Source organism: Crocodylus porosus, unplaced genomic scaffold (assembly GCF_001723895.1).
Source record: "Crocodylus porosus isolate Cpor-Errol unplaced genomic scaffold, CroPor_comp1, whole genome shotgun sequence".
Taxonomy (NCBI): domain Eukaryota; kingdom Metazoa; phylum Chordata; order Crocodylia; family Crocodylidae; genus Crocodylus; species Crocodylus porosus.
This window is the reverse complement of record NW_017728933.1, coordinates 8188234-8207192: the sequence shown is the minus strand read 5'-3', so window position 1 is coordinate 8207192 and position 18959 is coordinate 8188234. Positions and strand designations below refer to the sequence as shown.

The 18959-nt window shown below is 50.1% G+C and overlaps 1 protein-coding gene across 2 annotated transcripts; it reads right to left on the bottom strand.

Moving 5' to 3' along the window:
- Nucleotides 1-2157: 2157 nt before the first annotated feature.
- On the bottom strand, nucleotides 2158-18553 carry ERLIN2 (ER lipid raft associated 2). Of its 2 annotated transcripts, none has more exons than XM_019546151.1 (12): nucleotides 18512-18553; nucleotides 17720-17841; nucleotides 14240-14321; nucleotides 13674-13720; nucleotides 13140-13201; nucleotides 11947-12072; nucleotides 10803-10876; nucleotides 10231-10289; nucleotides 8321-8412; nucleotides 7672-7761; nucleotides 6212-6291; nucleotides 2158-5413 (listed from the first exon to the last, which is right to left on the bottom strand). In XM_019546151.1, the coding sequence occupies exons 2-12, from the start codon at nucleotides 17824-17826 to the stop codon at nucleotides 5225-5227; spliced, it is 1008 nt and encodes a 335-aa protein (XP_019401696.1). In that variant the 5' UTR covers nucleotides 17827-17841; nucleotides 18512-18553; the 3' UTR covers nucleotides 2158-5224. The 2 variants fall into 2 exon arrangements, with proteins under 2 accessions (XP_019401696.1, XP_019401697.1); XM_019546152.1 differs by lacking the exon at nucleotides 18512-18553 and adding an exon at nucleotides 18230-18317.
- Between the last annotated feature and the right edge of the window lie 406 nt (nucleotides 18554-18959).

The window sequence follows — 18959 nt, the reverse complement described above, 5'->3', positions numbered from 1 at the left end:
GTGGTAGATTGCAAGTATTCCTGAGAGGCAGCCACTGGGCCGGGGCGATGGAGCCAGGGCTGGGAGTCTGTCCTTGCGAGAGAGCAGGCAGGGCCTCTGTTGGGGCGAGGGCCACAGCGGAGCAGCATTTGCTATGCAGGGAAGGAAGCTGACTCCAAGCTTGGAGGGAAGCCCCCAAGTGCAGGAGCTGTGCGGGAGAGCAGGGGGCTCAGCCATGCCCCAGGGGTTGCACCAGTAGAGATGCTCACAGGTGAGCAAGAGACGGCTGGATGCCCGTGTGCCAGGGGTGTTGCTTTATCCTGCTCCCTCACCTGCCCAGTCCCTGCTGAGTTCCCATGGGCAGCACATGGGGCCGGGAGTCCATGTGCAGGGGCCGCGGTAGAGCCGGGGCTTTGGCTCACTCACGTGGGTGCCTTCCTCTGCTCCCCCTAATGCTGCCACCTCCAAGGAGAGGACCTAAGATCACCCGTGACTGGGCTATATTGCTGTAGCAGGGTTGTTGGTGGTAGCCACATCAGTCTAAGGACATAGGCAGGCCAAGTTATTTGGGGAGATGCAATTTCTTTTATTAGACCAAGTAAATAGCTTCTTCTTTGCAAGCTTTCAGGCACAAAAGCCCTTCTTCAGGCATAGGGAGACTGCTGGTGTGAGGCGTTCTCCGAGATAGAAAAGAATCTAAGCTCGTGTTCAACAGGCAGATCAGTGAACATGCCCATGAGCAGTAGTTTGGGAAACATGGGTAGAGATAGGAGGGGAGGCAGGAAAAGGAGGGGAATGTTTGGAGGTAGGTAGCTGGCAGCTGCAGGCAGGTTACCTGTGGTTATCAGTTGGCAGGCATGATGTCATGTGCCATAAATCCAAAGTCGATATTTAATCCACAAAGCTCTTGGGTTGGAAGCGATATCTTTTATGACCCACTAAATAGTAGCCAAAAAGTAAGTCATGAAATAGTAGAAATAATAAAAGTTATCACAGCTACCCAAAAGACCTTGCCTTGCTGTAGCAAGGCACGCCGGAATAGCGAGAGTGGAGGCCCGTGTTGGCAGGGAGCAAGTCTCCCACTCGCTCTAGACTCCTCTCAGAGATAGGACTCGAGGGAAGGACCAAAGTCCGATGAGAAAGCGGTTGGCTATGGAGCAGGGGAGTCAGGGGCACGGCCTCCGAAGCAGAACTTCCTCCACCTTCAGCACTGGAGGGTGCAAGGGAGAGGGGAACAGGGGGAAACCTGGGTCCTGTGACCAGCTGGTTAGCCAGCCTGGGAGACCGGGGCCAGTTGTAGAGGAACCCATTGGAGAGGTGATCCAGTGGGACCATTTGTCCAAACACCTCTCCAATACCACCTTGACCATTATCTGGCCCCCGCAAGCCAGCCAAGCAGCTGCGGGAGGCCTCTGCCCCGCAAGCCAGCCAGTCTGAACCCTCTGGCACAGGGAGAGAGACCAACCCCTCCAGCCCACTGGCTCTTGTGCATTTCCAAGGGGGTCTTGCCACAGGCCACCACCTACAGATACTGTGCTCATATACACCCACAATTCTCCGGCACCGCTGGTGAAGGCTGCCAAAAGTCACTGGCAGTTCTGTGTAACAGGCATCTTCACCTGTCAGTGAGTAGATGGAACTGGTGGGCTCAATACCATGCAACCAGGTCCAGCATGGGCTGGGTTTATGCACTTCTCCTTGCCCCTCCCATGCCACTGGCTGCACAGCCAAGGGGACTCACCTGTCAGCTCAGTAAAGACAAAGCAGACCCAGGCAGGGGCCCCTTCTCCACCATCAGCAGGGAAAGCAGATCACACTCCAGCCCTGGCTACTCCTTCAGCTCCCTCATAGCCTCTGCAAAGGTCTGGCTGGGCTCCATCCTCCCAGCAGGCAGGTGGTGTATGCCTGTCAACCTGGACCTGGCTGTACGGTCCGGAGAGTGATTGTCCCACCCAATGCTGCTGGCACATGTGCCACGGTCAAGATTGGCAGTGGCACCCAGCAGCTTTCCCCAGCAGCACCAGGGATGTGTAGGTGCTGCCAAGCACAGCGGGAGGCTGCATTGGGCTGGCCCTTCAGCTGCACTTGGTTCTACATTCGTCCAGAGCACCCCACCTGCCTTCCCAGATACACACAATATAGTAAAAAGCACATTCAAGGCCAAAAAGAAAAACTATATTCCAAATGCAGACCATTTTATTCAGTCCTTAGAAATACCAAAATAGAAAGGCTTTTTTATAATTCCAATATATCACTTACACTGCTCGCAGAGTAAAAATCAGAAGACAACCATAGCAGCACGGCATCGCCATGCCTCAGTCCCAGATTCCCCATTGCCCATATTCACTGGTACTCATATTTCCTTCATTAAACATCATGGTTTTTAACATTCAAATCCTGATTGCAAACCTGCAAGCAGATAAGGACAAATAAGTAAACTCCACTGGCATCTTGCCATCACATTCACAAGGAAACAGATGGGAGAGAGTGGAAGAGTAACTGAGTTGTCTCTCCTGCTTCCGGAGGAAAATATGAAATAAGGTAACACCTGTGCCAGATGCCAATGCTGGATTCAGCCTGGTAGAAAAAGTCTCATTAATTCATCAGCTTTATTTTCCTCTTGTAACTGAAAAAAAAATGACTGACAAGATTTTGCTTTATCGCCGCTAAAATCTGCAGTAACTAAGCGGTTCATCATAAGGAATAAACTAGGTCCTAAGACTGTTTTTATACAAAAGACTGTGTTTTATATTAGCAAAATTATTTCTAATACAGTTTTTTCTGTTTCTCTCAGAGACCCTTTTGCTGTGCACTTTTAAGATAATAAAAAAAATCTCCAAGACCTACTTATTCCACATACATGTAATCATGTAAAAACACTAGTTATAATATGCTTTGCATTCTTTGATTCTTTTCTGTTGCAAGAAAACATCTTTGATTAAATGCTACACATCAGCTATTAGAGCCAAACCTTTGCCATGAGTATGAAACACTTCTGAACAAGCAAGACCAATTCCAAAATAATAGGTATAAACACTCCCTGCACCCAGCATTGAGTTATTCCCTGTTCACAGTCCTAGTTGCAGATACCACATTAGGTGAGTTTGGGTAGGGTACTACATCTATCTGCAATTTAAAAAAAGCTCAGGCTGCTCAGTAAGTAAAAAAATACATAGGAGATGCAACTTTCCCCATAGCAAAAAAGAAAGATTGGTTTCCCCGTGCACTAACTGGTGGTATCTTTTATTTTAAGTTTTCAAGCACAAGTTATAGTCAATCAAGCTGTGAAAATAAAGAAAAAACCTTGTATGAAAAATATTGGAGCCAGCAGCATAACTTCATTGCCATTTCTATCTTCCTTGGATTGTGCTGTTACAAAAAAATACATATGCAGGCTGCTGATGCCTGGAACAAACTAGTCTCGAGCATGGTGTGGCAGGCTTTGGAGCATTACATTATAAACACTCTAAGTTGGTCCCTGACAATTAAATGTGCACTTACCCCAACGGCACCATGTATTGGTGCATAGGGTGCAAGTTAGAACGGTGATTAAGAACAGGCATTCCTACCCTGCAGCAGATGGACTGGGGGAAAAGATGTTGTTTGCAACCTGAGCACTAAAAAAAGCCTTTTATTCCCCCACCCCCCAGTAGGTTTCTGTATATAAAATATCATCAAAACTTATTGCCTTTCCATAGCTCCATGTTTGAGGGCTTAAATAATCAGAATACACCTCCACGGAGCACCAGTCTGGATGTGCAGAACAAGAGTTGTCTAGAGGTAAGAGACGTCCGTCTATCCCTTATTCTATAGTACTGTGCTTTGCCTTTTACAAGGTTTAAGCAGGACAGACAAAAACCTGGTCCTGTACCTTCTAATTTATGTAAGCTTGCGCTTACTTGTAAACCATGGTAACCACTGAAACTATACTGTTTTAAATTTAGGCTTCAGTCCTGCAAACACTTACAGGTACTAAGGCAGTGAGGCGATGCCCCTGCATGCTGTTACTTGCCTGCGCAGATGTTGGCAGATCCAGGTCTATGATGTACCACTGCAAATAACCCCCTCCCCCTCCCTTACCATTTGCTAAGAGTTTGAATTTGAAGTTTCTAAACAAGACCCTTCTGATAGAAGCCAAGTCTTATCTTACCTGAAAACAGAAGCAGTGCAAGTTTATGCTGCCCCCTACTAGTGCGTCTCAGCCCTGACTTGGCAGAACCACTTCTACAACAGAGGGTCGAGAACAAACATCCCAAGACTGATCGCAGCCCTCCAAAATCTGGCCAGTGCAAATACTCAAGTAATTAATGGGAAATCAAGAGTTTGTGCCAGTGCATCCTTGGTGTGGCTGCCACATGTAGCGTATAGAAAATCTAGCACCTTTATTTCTTCCACAGGGCTTACAACAACCCACGCTTAATGGGAAACTTTCACCAAACAAAGCTCCGGCTTCCAGCCAAAAAAAGCATAGTTTTTCTCACTTGCATTTTTACCAACCTTTATTAGGAAATAAAATCATCTCATTTATACTAACCTCAGAACAAACTGATTACCCCAGGCTGAAGGATAAACTAAGGCAGCACACCCAACAGATCTAAATGGATTCAGTTCAACTTTCACTTTCTGTTGAAATAATTGCAGACATGCACACAAGTGCTGAGCCTGGAATCCATGGAGCCCAGTGACTCGCCACATCTCACTTTTCCTGTAGTCACTGTCCCATGTGTCTATCCTATCCCATGCTAAGCTGAAGCTGCACTGGGTCCCTGTCTCATTCAGGGACAAACAGTCTCAGTTTAGCTCTTAGTGTCATGTAATTGCGGGGGCCGTCACCCTAGGGCAGCTGAGACAGTAAAGCCCAGTTCCTAGCTCATGCAGGCCTATCAACAGAGGTCACTGTGCATAAAGAGCCGCAAAGAATTATCCTTGCTGTAAGCAGGATTGTGACTAGAATCAGTTTTGAAACTGCTGCTTCAATCCTTCCAGAATTATTGGGTCTAAATCTGCCCTTTGGTAGAGAGGTGGCTGGACCCGATTGTAAAGAAGGAGCCAAACAACAGCCTGGGGAAGTTGAAGCATTGGTATCTAAGCTGATTTTCAGACAAAAAAGTGGGGGTGAGTCTGGCTCATCTGCATCTTCAGAGAAAAGGGGAAGATCAAAAGAGGAAACAGACACCTTGGTTTGTGATTCTGCTGTTAAAAAATAAATAGAAATCTTTGTGATCACACGGTGCTAGAAATGACCTCACAAGTCCTCGGGAGCTCCTGCCCCAAGCTGGTCCCTCATCTCTTCTGCTAGTCCCTTTGCAAGCTTGCCGTGGCTCCCTGCATGGTCCATGAACATGTTGGGAATATCCTTGCCAAAATAGATCTTGCTGTTTGCTGCAATGGCCTTGTACTTCATCAGCTGCAGATACTCTGGAGTTAGCTTTAGCTGCACAAAAAAAAAAAGAAAACAGACTATCAACAACCTGCACTTCACAAATGCAAACTGTCACTTGGGTCCTACCTCTCCAAGGCAGTGGCATAGGAAGACCCCTAAGCCCTGCACATCCATATCTTCTTTCAAATTTAAGGAACTGTGCCAAGAACAATGCTCCCTTCTGGCATTTCCAAACCAAACTTCAATATCTTGTACCTAAATGGCAAAGCCAGGAAATGATAGCACTGGTCACATAGAAAGTCCAGCCCACTCTGGAAAGGGAAGCACTTACCACCCATTGAAAATTATTCGATTAACCTACCAGCTGCCTGTAACCGCCCCTCCACACATGACAGGAGCAAAAGCACAGGTACAATTTCTATGCTGGGAATCAGAGTGATCTTGTTCAGTCATCATGGTCAGGAGGGCACATAGTATTCTTATCTCACAACCCTGTAGTTTCCAATCTCCTCTGGCCAGATGGATTAACATTATCAGACAATGAGTTTACAGGTAAGGACAAAGCTGTCATTCTGCTGGACCGAGTACAATTCCATCCTCACTAACCTAGGTGCAGCTCAGGGGCTTGACAGAGCCCACCTCCAACCCCACCACCACCACCACGAGTCTCTGCTTTGGTAGCCGCGTCCATTTTGCACATGCCTTTAGGGTAACTGAAGGCTCTGGGCCCATCAGATCTAGCTTTTTTTTTTTTTTTTTTTTAACCTAACACGCAATCTCTTTGGAGCCTGAGCTGCAGTGTATTTGTGCAGTACTTAGCGCAAAGGGACTTGGGCAGGTCAATACTACCTTGTTTGCTTCTGCTATCTTCAGAGCGGTATAGCATTCTGCATCAGCTTTTGCCTTCTCCCTCGCAAGGAACGCCGCATCTGAATGGAAAACCGTGGCACCCTTTTACTAGTGGAACAAAGCAAGCAGCCGCTGAACTCGTTAACAGCGAACACGAGGGCAGAACGGTTCACCTTCCTAGCCAGGGGCATCCCCTTGCTGCCAGAAAAGGCCTTGGCATACAGTTTGGAGGTGGAGTGACTGGCGACATGGATTTATAAGGAATTAAAACTCTGGTGGTTCTGCTGGGACCTTTTAAACAAGAAGCTGGTGATCTGTAAAGCTCTCACTGGCTCCTCAGTGGGCTTCTGCAAAGCTTGACAGGGCCTATAACAAACATAACTGGCAAGAGGGCCCGGCTGCTCTGAGCCATGAAGGCAGAACCCTCTTCACATCCAGGGGCAAGGAACTTTCTTGGGCTAATGGCGCGACTGTCCTCAGGGCGCGCAGCAGCCAGCACCTTGGAGATCAATTTTTCCATTCCTACCGGTTCCTAAAGGCAGCTCAGAGGAACCTCAGAAGGGTGTAAGGCAGGGCACTACAACAGATGGGAGAATTACAGGGCCCCTTCACTGCTGACAGTGCTTAAAAAGGAACACGTCCTTGTTTTTCTTTGGGAGATTTCCCCTATACTGGCCAGATAGTCTCTGCTTGCTGCCCTGCTAGACAAGCTGCTGGGGGCAGTTGGGCTGAAAACCTAGAGCTGCTGTTGAAAAACAAGTCATGTCAAGTATCAGCACCTTTGCAAAGCTCTACACAAGGAAGAAGGATAGGCCATTCCAGGGAATGCCAGGGGTGAAAGAAGGGATCTTTTCCAAAAAGAGTCCAGCTGGTAACACCTGTGAGCAATTCCTCAGAGGCTACTCTGAGAGGCTCTCAAGTCTTTCCCATGTATCTGAATCATCCCCATGTATATGAATGGGGATGATAACCTTCTTTCTGTGGAGATGGGAGTCTGTACTCCTGATCCCAGCAGCACTATTGACATGAACCCTGCATGTCCCTGACAAACATCCTAGCTTGTGCAGGTCCTCAGGTCTGGTACCAGAGCAGACACCATCAAGTCTCTCAACAGATCTAGGCAGTCACATGCTCCATCACTAGGGAGGCAGGGGAAATCTGCTCGAGTGTGCACTGCCCTTCTCAGCAGCATTCATGATAACCTGTTAAATCATTCCAAACATGAGCCCCCTCAAAATGTAGGATGGTAGCCAGTTGCCCCCAGGCCCTACTGCTCAGAAAATCTGAACCAGATGCTTCCCTTCTCTGTCTCTCAGTTTACCCAGAAGTGAAACAGGGATAATGTGTTCCTATTTCAAAGCAGTGCTACAAGGACTAGCAAATGTGCCTGCAACGTGCTTCAAAACCCCTGGCCAGGAACCACGAGTGGCTACTTGTTTACTAGAAAGGCTGCCACTCACCTTCAATCTCCGAAATCCTCTTCTCCGTTTCCTTTTCCATCACCTTCTGCCCGTAAGTTATCTCGGCAACTTGAGCAATTTTTTCTGCCTCTGAAGGATCAAAGAAACATCTCAGTGCCCAACAAACCAGGACCCTGGTTTCCTTCTGCCAGGAGCAGACACAGCCTCACAACCCTTCACCAGCTCTTCTGGCAAGCAGAAGTCCTGCAGAGATGCTTTTAGCTCCACTGGAGGTGTCACTCACACTGAGGGATGTTTTAGGCAAAGCAAGGACAGGCCAAGCCCAGAGCTACACTGGAGGGCTTTATAGCAGCAACAGACTGGCATCAGATTGCACTGCCCTTTTAGAGACCACTGAGAGACAGAACTTGGCAAAGATCTCAGGGTACTTCTTCTCGTGATCTCTCCCCTCCAGGTTCTGCTTTGCTTTGTGCCACATAAGCAGCCAACGCTACTCTAGTTCATGGCCACCTTGTCTCAAGTTTCCCTGAGCTGCTGTCACACTGTAGCAATGCTCCCCTGACAACCAACAGGAACAGGCTAGGTGCATCTTTTATGGGGATCCCTTTTATTACCTCCCCAGGCCCTGAAGAGTACCTTGGACAGGCACACCTGTGGAAAGGGTGGGGAGATGGTGGGGCATACTGACCAATGAGCGCCTTCTTCCTCTCTGTCTCAGCTTCTTTCTCCACCACCTTCTGCTTCTGAGCTGCAATCAGCAGCTTCGTCTTCTCACTCTCCCTGTTGTGCCAAAACAAGCCATCCGTGAACCTCAAGCATCATCGTGGCCCCTGGCTGCAAGCCACCACCACCCATGCTTGTGCTAGCACCTCCCTGGTGGACAATCCTGGGGGAGGAAATCTCTTGGAGGGAGGTTTTCAGGGACACAGGCTGTGTGCAGACACTTAGCACTGTCAATGCAAGGCCAGCTGCTGGCTTCGGGAAGGCTGAAGCAGCCAGGCAAGTGCTATGAAAGCAAGTTATTCCAGCCTTCTGTAAGTGCTCAGCCTGTTGTACCCACAGCCCTTGCAATCCCGACAGGTGGATAACTCCTGGAATTCAGTTATGACTTCCCACACATGCTTGGGCAAGCCCTTTCCAAAAACCAGCAGTGCCCCAAAAGGAACTGGACCGAAAAGGGAGCAAGTCCTACACTACAAATCAGCACCTGCTTGCTTTATTTTAAGAGTTTAATAACCCATGCCACTGCTTTACAGAAGGCTAACCCACATTCTGTGGTACACTGTGGCAAAATAAAGCTTGGGTCATTGCATGTCTTACAGTTGACATGCCTACACAGTTGGATGGGTCAAAAATTGGCTGATGGGGCGCACCCAGAGAGTGATGGTAGAAGGGTTATACCTGACCTGGCGGGATGTGAATAGTGGGGTCCCCCAGGGCTCGGTCCTGGGGCCTACACTGTTCAACATCTTCATCAGCGACTTGGACGAGGGGGTGGAAAACATGTTGTCCAAGTTTGCTGATGACACCAAGATGTGGGGAGAGGTAGGCATGCTCGAAGGGAGAGGTTGCAATTAGACTTAGAGAGACTACAGAAGTGGGTGGATGATAACAGGATGGGGTTCAATGCAGATAAATGCAGGGTGCTACACCTGGGGAGAAGGAATCCACAGCATACATACAAGCTGGGGAGCTCCCCGCCTTGTGAGCACAGAGGCGGAAAGGGATCTTGGAGTCATTATTGACTCCAAGATGAACACGAGCCGCTGATGCCAGACCGCAGCCAGTAAAGCCAACCGCACCTTGTCGTGCATCCAAAGATGCATCTCAAGCCAGTCCAGAGAGGTGATACTCCCCCTCTATGCGACTTTGGTCAGGCTGCAATTGGAGTACTGCATCCAGTTCTGGGCACTGCACTTTAAGAAGGATGTGGCCTACCTTGAGAGAGTTCAGAGGAGGGCTACCAGCTTGGTTGGAGGGCAACAGGGCAGGCCCTATGAGGAGAGGCTGAGGGACCCGAACCTGTTCAGCCTCAGCAGGCGGAGGCTTAGGGAGGATTTGGTGGCTGCCTACAAACTCGTTAGGGGAGATCAGCAGCAAATAGGAAGGGCCCTATTCCCCCCAGCAGCACCTGGGGTGACGGGGAAGAATGGCCAGAAGCTGCTGGAGAATAGAGATTAGGAGGCACTATTTCACTGTTAGGGTGGCTAGGATCTGGAACCAACTTCCTAGGGAAGTGGTCCTCACTCCTACCTTGGGTAAATTCAAAAAGAGGTTGGATGAACACCTGTCTGGGGTAGTGTGATCCCAGCATGTGCTCCTGCCAGTTGTGGGGGGTCAGACTAGATGGTCTGTTCAGGTCCCTTCTGACCCCCCACAACTACTATGAAACTGCTGCAAGAGTTTACTATGAAACAGCTTCCCCACCCAACAGCAGTTGCCTGCTTGCGCACTGGACTTTCCTAGCCACAACAGGAGGCCAGCATGAGCTCAGCCAAGAGTGTGCTTGGCAGAGAGCATTCAGATCATAGCACACTGAGAAAGCACACTGGCTGTATGCTCTCCACTGACCATCAGGCGCAAGACCCCGGTACTCACATGAGCTCATAGTTTCTGCGGATGGTTTCTGGGATGTTGGGCTTTGTGACTCGAACTGCCTGAAGAGACAGAAGGAAAAGGGTGAAGTCCACAGTGATGTTCACACTGCACAATTACCCTGGTGACAAGCAGCCAGGTTGGCCCAGTTGGGATGTGGGCCTCTCCACTGTCAAGCTTCCTCTGGTATGGTTTCCTCTCTTGGCCCAGGGGGCCTGTCTCACAGTTCTGCATGCAGAGCACTCTGTGATGCTTCCCCAGTCAATTGTTTCTGTCCCAGCAGAATATCTGCTCTTCAAGGGGAACCATGGGAAGGGCACTGAAGGACAAGAGCAAGTTATTCAGCCTGCAGCCTTACTGCAAAACAGGCAGGTTCCTTCTTGTGTGAAAGCAGGGTTCTGGCTCCAACCTATACTGTCCAGCTGAGCCAGGAAGCTTGAGCTTAAAGACCTCCACACCTGGGTCAGATCTTCTATGTGAACAGCACACAGGTTACAGCTAAAACCCAAGTCAGAGCAGGAGCTGCCTGTGTAGCGTAGCCCCTGCTCCCTGGATACTGAGTCCATACGTCATACCTGTATGATGAGTCCGGGGGCCATGGAGGTCAGGTCTTGCTGCAAAGCCAGCTTAAGGTTTTCATCAATTTGATCTGCAAGTATCAGAAAAAGGAAATCTGGTTACAGAACTCCTAAGGCACTCTGATGTCATCATCAACGGTTTCTCAGGGGGACTCAGACGTAGTCCTCCTGGAAATTAAGTTCCAATTAATATATAGGTAGCAACATCAAGAGACGGCTGTGAGCATCAGGTCTACCAAAACCCAATGCAAGGTAAGCAGCCTCTATTCTGAGAGGAGGAATCAAACATGGAGCCCCTGCTATGAATGAGACCGTTTGGGTCCAAACCTAACACACAGACTCTACCTCTGTGCATGAGGCCATCACTTCTACTAACCCATGTAGTTCTCATGACACAGAAAACATCAATGCTGACAAGTAATCACATTTGGAGATGGCAAAGCCCTACTGAGAAATTTTTTTCTTCCCCTCTACACGCTCAGCCACTGCAATAGTCTCTTAAATAATCTCTAGCAATGTACTTTCCGGTGCCCGTTCTGTCAATTCTTACCACGGCCTGCAGGATAGAACAGAAAATCATCTGTCCATTCCCAGGAGATTCTACCATTTTCGCTTAGATGCAATGCCCAGATACGACAGAAAGTGTCACTTTTAGAATACCGAAAGACTCGATGAGTCTTGCAACCTTTCAGCTGCCCCAGACATGTAACATTTCTGAATAGGTGGGTAAATTCTCACTTACACTTGTGATGGCCAAGGTTAGTAAACATCCAGGACCAAATCTGTGACAGATCTACCTGACAGAACTTGGCCCTTGCCTTGGACAGCTGGTTATTGGTTAAGCACCCTTATTTTGTGTTCCAGTGTACAAAAGCACCCAGCATCCAACGCAACTGAAATACATTACTCTCTAGTACCATGGCTTGAAGACAGAATACATACAGAAGACAGTACAGCATTTGTAAGGAGTCCATCAGTGATGGAGATAGGACAAAAGAGAGACCTTGTTTATTTGCCAAATGACTGGGAGAGAGATGTCATCTGGCCGCATGAAGCACGAAAGACCTCACTGTCAGGTCTGGCTTAGTGCGAAAGTCCATCCCTGAAAGGTTACAGCGAGACAAGACTGAGCCAGGCTCACCAAACAGCTCTATGTAGACCTCCTGCAGTGTGTGGACACTGCAAAACTGGTTCAGCTCATGGTGAATTTTGTTGAAGATAAGCGCTTTGTCGTAGTCTGCTGTGTAGTTCTTCACTATGTCGTATACTGGAGAGGAGAAGAAAGGGGGGAGTTAGTAGACAGGAGGGACTAATGTCACCGGCAGTGGGAACTTCAGTCACCTACACTAGTGAGCAGAGGAAACACAACACCAGAGAGCAATGCTTCAATTAGCAAACAAACTGGACCAAAAAGGGAGCAAGTCCTACACTGCAAATCAGCACCTGCTTGCTTTATTTTAACAGTTTAATAACCCATGCCACTGCTTTACAGAAGGCTAACCCATATTCTGTGGTACACTGTGGCAAAATAACAAAGCTTGTGTCATTGCAGTTCTTGCTACGGCACCTGCACCCAAACTGCCTTGAGCCATGGTGTGCACTTCACTTCTATTTATGGGGCTTCACACTAGGTTGGACGTATACAAAGGGAGGAAATCTCCAAAGCTGAGGGAAACAGCAGGTCTCAAGGGTGCACACATGGGTCTGCACAATGTACAGTAGAAGTGTTCATGAGTGCAGGCTGGGTCTGAAAAAAGATTACACACTTAGTCATGATACACACTTGCCAGAACTCAATGCAAGTGATGTCCACTAAATACAGGAACAGCCTGTTTGTTACCTTTTCAGAGCACTTCACGCCTCAGATAACAACCTTGAAAGCAACAGGACCTTCTCCGTTCAGGACGGCTTTAGAAGCTTTGCAATTCACAGCTCCTAGTCACCTTTGCTACTTTAGTGGTTCAAGGCAGTACCATTGCTTTGCAAAACAGATAACACGGCTAGAGAATTCCCACGCACCTAGGCAGTTTAACTCACCTACCCCTGAAGGGCTGCACTTCAGAGGAGCTTGCACATACCATCTGTGAAATACGAGGCGTGAAAGGGGCTCAGCCTCTTCATCTCTGTATTTCAACTGCCAATCCCTTTGCTCATGCTGGATACCTCTGGCACATCCCACCCCAAAATTAACCACTATCCTGCACACACGGCTTTTTACACCCACATTGCATAATGGGTCTTGAGAAGGCAGTAGCACTACTACGCCTCAGGACTGACAATTCTTCAGGCTGTGGTTAAAGGAGACTAGTAAAGCCATGGGCAGAGAGGACTCACCGGCGTTCTGAATCAGGAAATTCACCACCTCAATTCTGTCAAAGTAAATCATCACGCCCCCACTGCAGAAGAAAAAGACAACACAAGAAGCAGCATGGGCATCCCAGTGCAATGCTCTGAGACAGCCTGGCCTATTTAAAGACACAGCTGGGGCCCAGGTGGCATTCTGAGGCAGGGCAGGAGAGTGAAGGGGAGAATGGGAAGGTGTAGATGTTCACAGATCCCAGCTAGTTTTATACCTTCCCAGAAGTGGCTCCAGAAGCAGAATGCTGCTGCTGCTACTGTCACGCTAAAAACACTAAAACCCCAGTCCTAAACATGCCACTATAACCAGGGGAGAGGCTCTACCACCTGATAGACGTTTCAGCACTCACATGCTCCAACCAGGGAGAGGACAGGAAGGCATCTTATTAGCCTCTAAATAGGAACGGAGGGCAAAACACATCCAGGGATGCAAACTGGGAATCAGCAGGGGGAGGAATCAGGAAGCAAAGTAGGTGGTTTGCTGTGCCGGGTCCTGGCAGAAATGCTCACCTAGTCCCACAGGGAACATTTTTCACCTCATCTGTCTGCAGCGTGGTCTGTGAGGAGAAAGAACACAGGCTATCAGAGGCTGGACTGCTCACAAGCCAAGTGCTATTTTAAGTCCTTTGCTTAAGCAACTTCTCTGACATGAGACCAGTTATTGCTCCAACTTCTTCACTAAGTCATGCCCCTTTGTTCCCAAAGACCAAGCAACAGAACCATATATGTTTCTTTCAGTTCCTCCCTGTCTTCCTAATCCAGTACTGGAGTCCCAGGAGAGAGCAGAAGCACTGCGTGACTTTCTGTGGCAAGCCCCAACCCCTCTGTTGGACCGCTCAGTCTCTTGTTTAAGAACAGCCTGGAGAAAGGATGAAGCAGGCTGTGGAACAGACCCTGCAACAGGCGTGGGGACTAAGAGAGGCTGAGGCAGGGAGGACTGTCAGGCCAGGGTAAATCTATGGAGGTGGGAATGCCACGCAGAAGGCAATTTATAGGGTATGTGCTTGGTCTTCTGCTCTGGGGTGAAATTCTCTAGACGTTCAGCAGAAGCCTTAAACAAACAAATGCAAGTTTACCTGCACAGACTTGTAAGAGGTTATGAAGGGGAGCATAAGATGGAAGCCGGGTCCGCTGGTTGATGTCAGCAGCGCGCCACCTCTGCAGGAAGAGGGAGAAGGACAGAACAGGGCTATATCAGAATAAGTTGCTAAGACTGTGAGTAAGTGAAGCAGGAAAGTAGAGTCACTGAAATGATAAACCAGCCTTGCCTTTCACTGCCAAAGCATGGACAGACACCTGAGTATTTGTAAGCTGTGCCTGAATAGCTTCCTCTTCTGATTTAAGCTCACAGCAGAGTTTGTGCTCTGTGAATACACAAATGCTCAGAGATGTTTTAAACAATGAAGCACTTGAGCTGCATGCGCTCACCCTGCCTTTGATAAATGGAAAACTCCTCTTGGCAGTTGGTTTTCCTTTACCACAAACTGCATTCAGGCCCCTTGGCATCAAACACGTCTCTCCTCCTGTGGCATGGCAGACATAGCAGGTTTGAAAACCTCTTCACAACTGCACTCAGAGCCCAACTACAATAAATATAAGCAGTGAATCCTCCAACCACTGACTGCCAGGCAGAAAGTCTGCCAGCCTCAGAAAGCGGATGGAGGCCGAATAAAGGCAACAGCAGGGGGCAGGGGGGCTGTGACTTGGGAATGAGGGGTAGACACACTGTCTACCTCTGGGACAGGCAGACTGTCCCTAACTCTCGCCAGGTTGAGACCCAGACAGCACCCAGCTGGTAAGTGGAGGAGAAAGGGATGGAGCAGTGGGGGGTGGTGGGCAGATGCAGACTGATGCTCCCACAGTGAGGGAGGGAGTGGAGCAGGGGCTGGGGTGAATGGGTCCCTAGGGCTGGGGCAGGTCATCCAGTGTTGTGTGGGGGAAGCACCTCTCCAAAGCTGTGCACACCCCCAGGGGAGGAATGGGGGGCTCATGCCCTCTACAGGGCAGAGCAAGGCTACCCACTGCCGGCTCAAGGCTCTGTACTCTGCTGCCTTTGCTCCAGGAGCTGTGCAACGCCATTGCTGCCTGCTGGGCAGGCAGGGGATGCGGGGTGCATTGGCCACATGGTGCGTGCCCTGCCTGCCCAGCATAGTTTCATAGTAGCTAGGGTCAGGAGGGACCTGAACAGATCATTCCACAGACAGTAATGAATGCTGGATTCACAAGACCCCAGACGGGTGATCATCCAACCTCCTCTTGAATTGGCCCAAGGTAGAGGCGAGGACCACTTCCCTGGGAAGCTGGTTCCACATTTTGGCCACTCTAACTGTAAAATATTGCCTTCTGATCCCTAACTTAAATCTATTCTCCATCAGCTTACTACCACTGTTCCTCATCACCCCAGGTGACGCTGGGGAGAAAAGCGCTCTACCTATTTGCTGTTGATCGCCCTGATGAGTTTGTAGGCAGCCACCAGGTCCCCCACTCAGCCTCTTGCTGAGGCTGAACAGGTTCAGTCTCTCCTCATAGGGACTGTCCTGCTGCCTTTTCACTGAGTGGGTGGCCCTCTGAGCCCTCTGCAGGCTGGCCACATCCCTCTTGAAGTGCGGCGCTCAGCACTGGATGCAGTATTCCAGCTGCAGCCTGACCAGTGTCACATAGAGGGGGAGTATCACTTCTCTGGAACTGCTTGAGATGCATCTCTAGATGCATGACAAGGTATGGCTGGCCTTGCTGGCTGTGGTCTGGCGTTGGCAGCTCATGTTCATCTGGGAGTTGATAATGACTCCAAGATCCCATTCTACCTCTGTGCTTTCAAGAGGGGAACTCCCCAGCCTGTCTGTATGCTGTGGATTCTTTCTCCCAAGGTGCAGCACCCTGCATTTGTCTATGTTGAACCCCATCCTATTCTCATCTGCCCACTTTTGTTGTCTGTCTAAATCTATTTGCAGCCTCTCTCTCCCTTCAAGTGTGTCCCCCTCGCCACACATCTTAGTGTCATCAGCAAATTTGGACAGCATGCTTTCCACCCCCTCGTCCAAGTTACTGATGAAGATATTAAACAGTGTGGGCCTGAGGACCGAGCTCTGGGGGACCCCACTGCTCACATCTCGCCAGGTTGAGTACAACCCGTCCACTACTACTCTCTGGGTGCGCCCCGTCAGCCAATTTTTTACGCATCCAACTGTGTAGGCATGGATGCCACAGTCACTTAATTTACTGATGAGAATGGGGTGAGAGACAGTGTCAAAGGCCTTTTAAAGTCTAGAAAGACTACGTCCATGGCAACACCATCATCCAAGGATTTAGTCACCTGGTCATAAAAGGTAATCAGGCTGGTCAGGCAGGACCTGCCTGTGATGAACCCATGATGATTGCCCCTGAGCATGATCTCCCCTGCAGGCCCCACACAGATGTGCTCCTTGATGACTCTCTCCAAGATCTTCCCGAACACCGAGGTGAGGCTTACAGGACTACAGTTACCTGGGTCCTCCCTCCTCTGTTTCTTGAAAATTGGGACCACATTAGCCAGTTTCCAATCCCCCGGCACCTGGCCAGATGATCACGAATGCTTATACAGCCGGACCAAGGGCTCCGCGATGACCCCTGCCAGCTTCCTCAACACCTTTGGGAGGAGGGCATCTGGACCTGCGGATTTTAAAAATGTCTAGCCCTTCCAGAAGATCCCTAGCTACACCTGCACTGACTGAAGGCCTGACAGAGCTATCCCTGAGACTGTCCCTACCTCTGGGACAAGCGGATTGTCCCCAACTCTGCTACCTCTGCAGCAGGAAGCATACTGGCATCACGTGGCTGAGCTCCCAGGGCAAAGGCAGCAGGGCACAGAGCCCCAGCCTGCCTCTGCTCCATGTGGAGCACGTGCCCCTTATGCTTCCCCCAGGGATACACACAGCTCCAAGGAGCCATGCCCCCCCCCGACTTCTGGATGACCTGCCCCTGCTCTGGGGCCTCATTCATCCCAAACTCTGTCCAAGTCTCTCCCTCACCATGGGGGGCCTCGATCTGTGCCCACCCCCCCTTCATGGACTGACTGACTGACTGGAGATTTCAGGGTTTGATTGGGACATCATGAGTCAGAATTATTTTGACTTAAAAATTCATGATGTTTTCATGAAGGTTGGCATTACTGCATCAGGCCCGCTGCTCTCACCAGCATGCTGCTATTCCTTTCTTCACACAGCCTGCAGAGACCAGAACCTGAACTTCTGGTGTTTCTGCTAATGCTACTGATAACATCAAAAGCTTTGGAGAAGAGCAGAGCTGAAAGCCTCCTGCCAATTTAAAACTTAGGCATTTGTCATCCACTCTTCTGTGGATAGCAGTGATGACTGAACTCAGACTTTATAAGATACTGGATTTCTGGTGTTTAAAGCTGCACACATCCTTACTAATTTGGGAGCGCAAACGTTATCTTTTCCTCCCACTGCCCCAGCCAACCAGCGTACAGCCTTTGGATAAGGAATCTCCGGGACAGCAGCTTCAAAACACTGTGACATCAACCCTTCTTTTTTTTTTTTTTTTTGCACGCCTCTTACCTATAATAAACGCCAATATGTCCTTCTTCAATTTTGTGTATGGCAGAGAAGAACGCTGCAGCCACAAAACTCACAGTCACTGCTGCTATAGCACCTAGCTGAGCCATCCCTGAGAGTAAGCCCTGAGGTAACAAAAAGGAGGACACACATGGTCACAGCTGGACACGAAGAGGAGAGGTTTATTACAGGCAGGGAGGTGAACACCAGCAGAGGCAGGACTCTGCACTTCTGCTTCTCTGGTGTTTCTGGGAGGTCGGGGCTTCCCCAGCTTGCCAAACAGTGATAGCAGAGCAGGGAGCTAATGCAACCCTCATTGCGAAGCGACTACAAAGCAGAGAGTGGAGCCTGGGAGTCCTGCCATGACCCCTCTCGCTCTTGCTTGGCTTTGTGCAAATAACCTTTGTTTCCCGCCCTCCCATGCCAGGGCTGCGGCTCTGCAATCACCAAGCCAAACATTAGCTGAGATGTGTCCCAAACCCTGTCCTCCGCCTGTGCGGTGGGGCCTCGTACCACCGTGCCTCCTGGCTTGCCCCTGCACAGGGGAGGGGGCTGCTCAGGCCAGACGCCCTGAATGAGGCAGAGGATGAAAGGTCAAGGTCCAGGCCCAGGCCCAGGCCCTGTCGCCCCCCCAGCCCCAGGCAGCAGGCACCAAGGCTGCTAATCTGCTAAAACGATCCACCCCAGGCCTGGCCAACTAATCTTGGGCCCAGCCACTGCCCCTTGCCCTGGGGCTGCCCAGGCCGGAGGACGGGGACATGTGCTCTGCCCCAGCCCCGCAGGGCCCACACTCACCGACTCCTGCCACAGCGCTTCCGGGTGTCGCGCCGGTGACGCCATCACTACGCCCCGCCCGGCCCAGCCCTGCAGGTCCAGCAGCCGCGCCTGCAGGGGGCGCCAAAGCTCCACCGCCGCCTGGCCCGCGGGAGCGAAGCGCGCCGCGCCGCGCCCCGCCCCGTCTGCTGCGGGGGCTGGCCGAGGGGGGCAGCAAAACCCGGCCAAAATGCACCCCGGGCGGCCGGGGCGCTGGGGCACCCGAAGCCATCTCCCTCCCTGGCTGCTTGCATGGAGGGGCCCCTGCCTAGGTCCTCCCCTCCGAGCCAGGTGTCAGCTGCAGGCACCAGGCCTTCATCTCTGGGTTTGGATTTAGAGGGGTGTGGGTGTAAATAAAATACATTTTGAAAACTTTTTAAAAGTATAAAATACACACACAAATATATACGCATACACACACACACACAGG

Coding starts and splice junctions, on each gene's coding strand:
- ERLIN2 (XM_019546151.1), bottom strand. CDS start 17,826: ATGGCTCAGCTAGGTGCTATAGCAGCAGTGACTGTGAGTTTTGTGGCT. Junction 13,721..14,239: donor CCTCTTACAAGTCTGTGCAG/GTAAACTTGCAT, acceptor TTCTCCTCACAG/ACCACGCTGCAGACAGATGA. Junction 6,292..7,671: donor GAGGATTTCGGAGATTGAAG/GTGAGTGGCAGC, acceptor TTTTCCATTCAG/ATGCGGCGTTCCTTGCGAGG.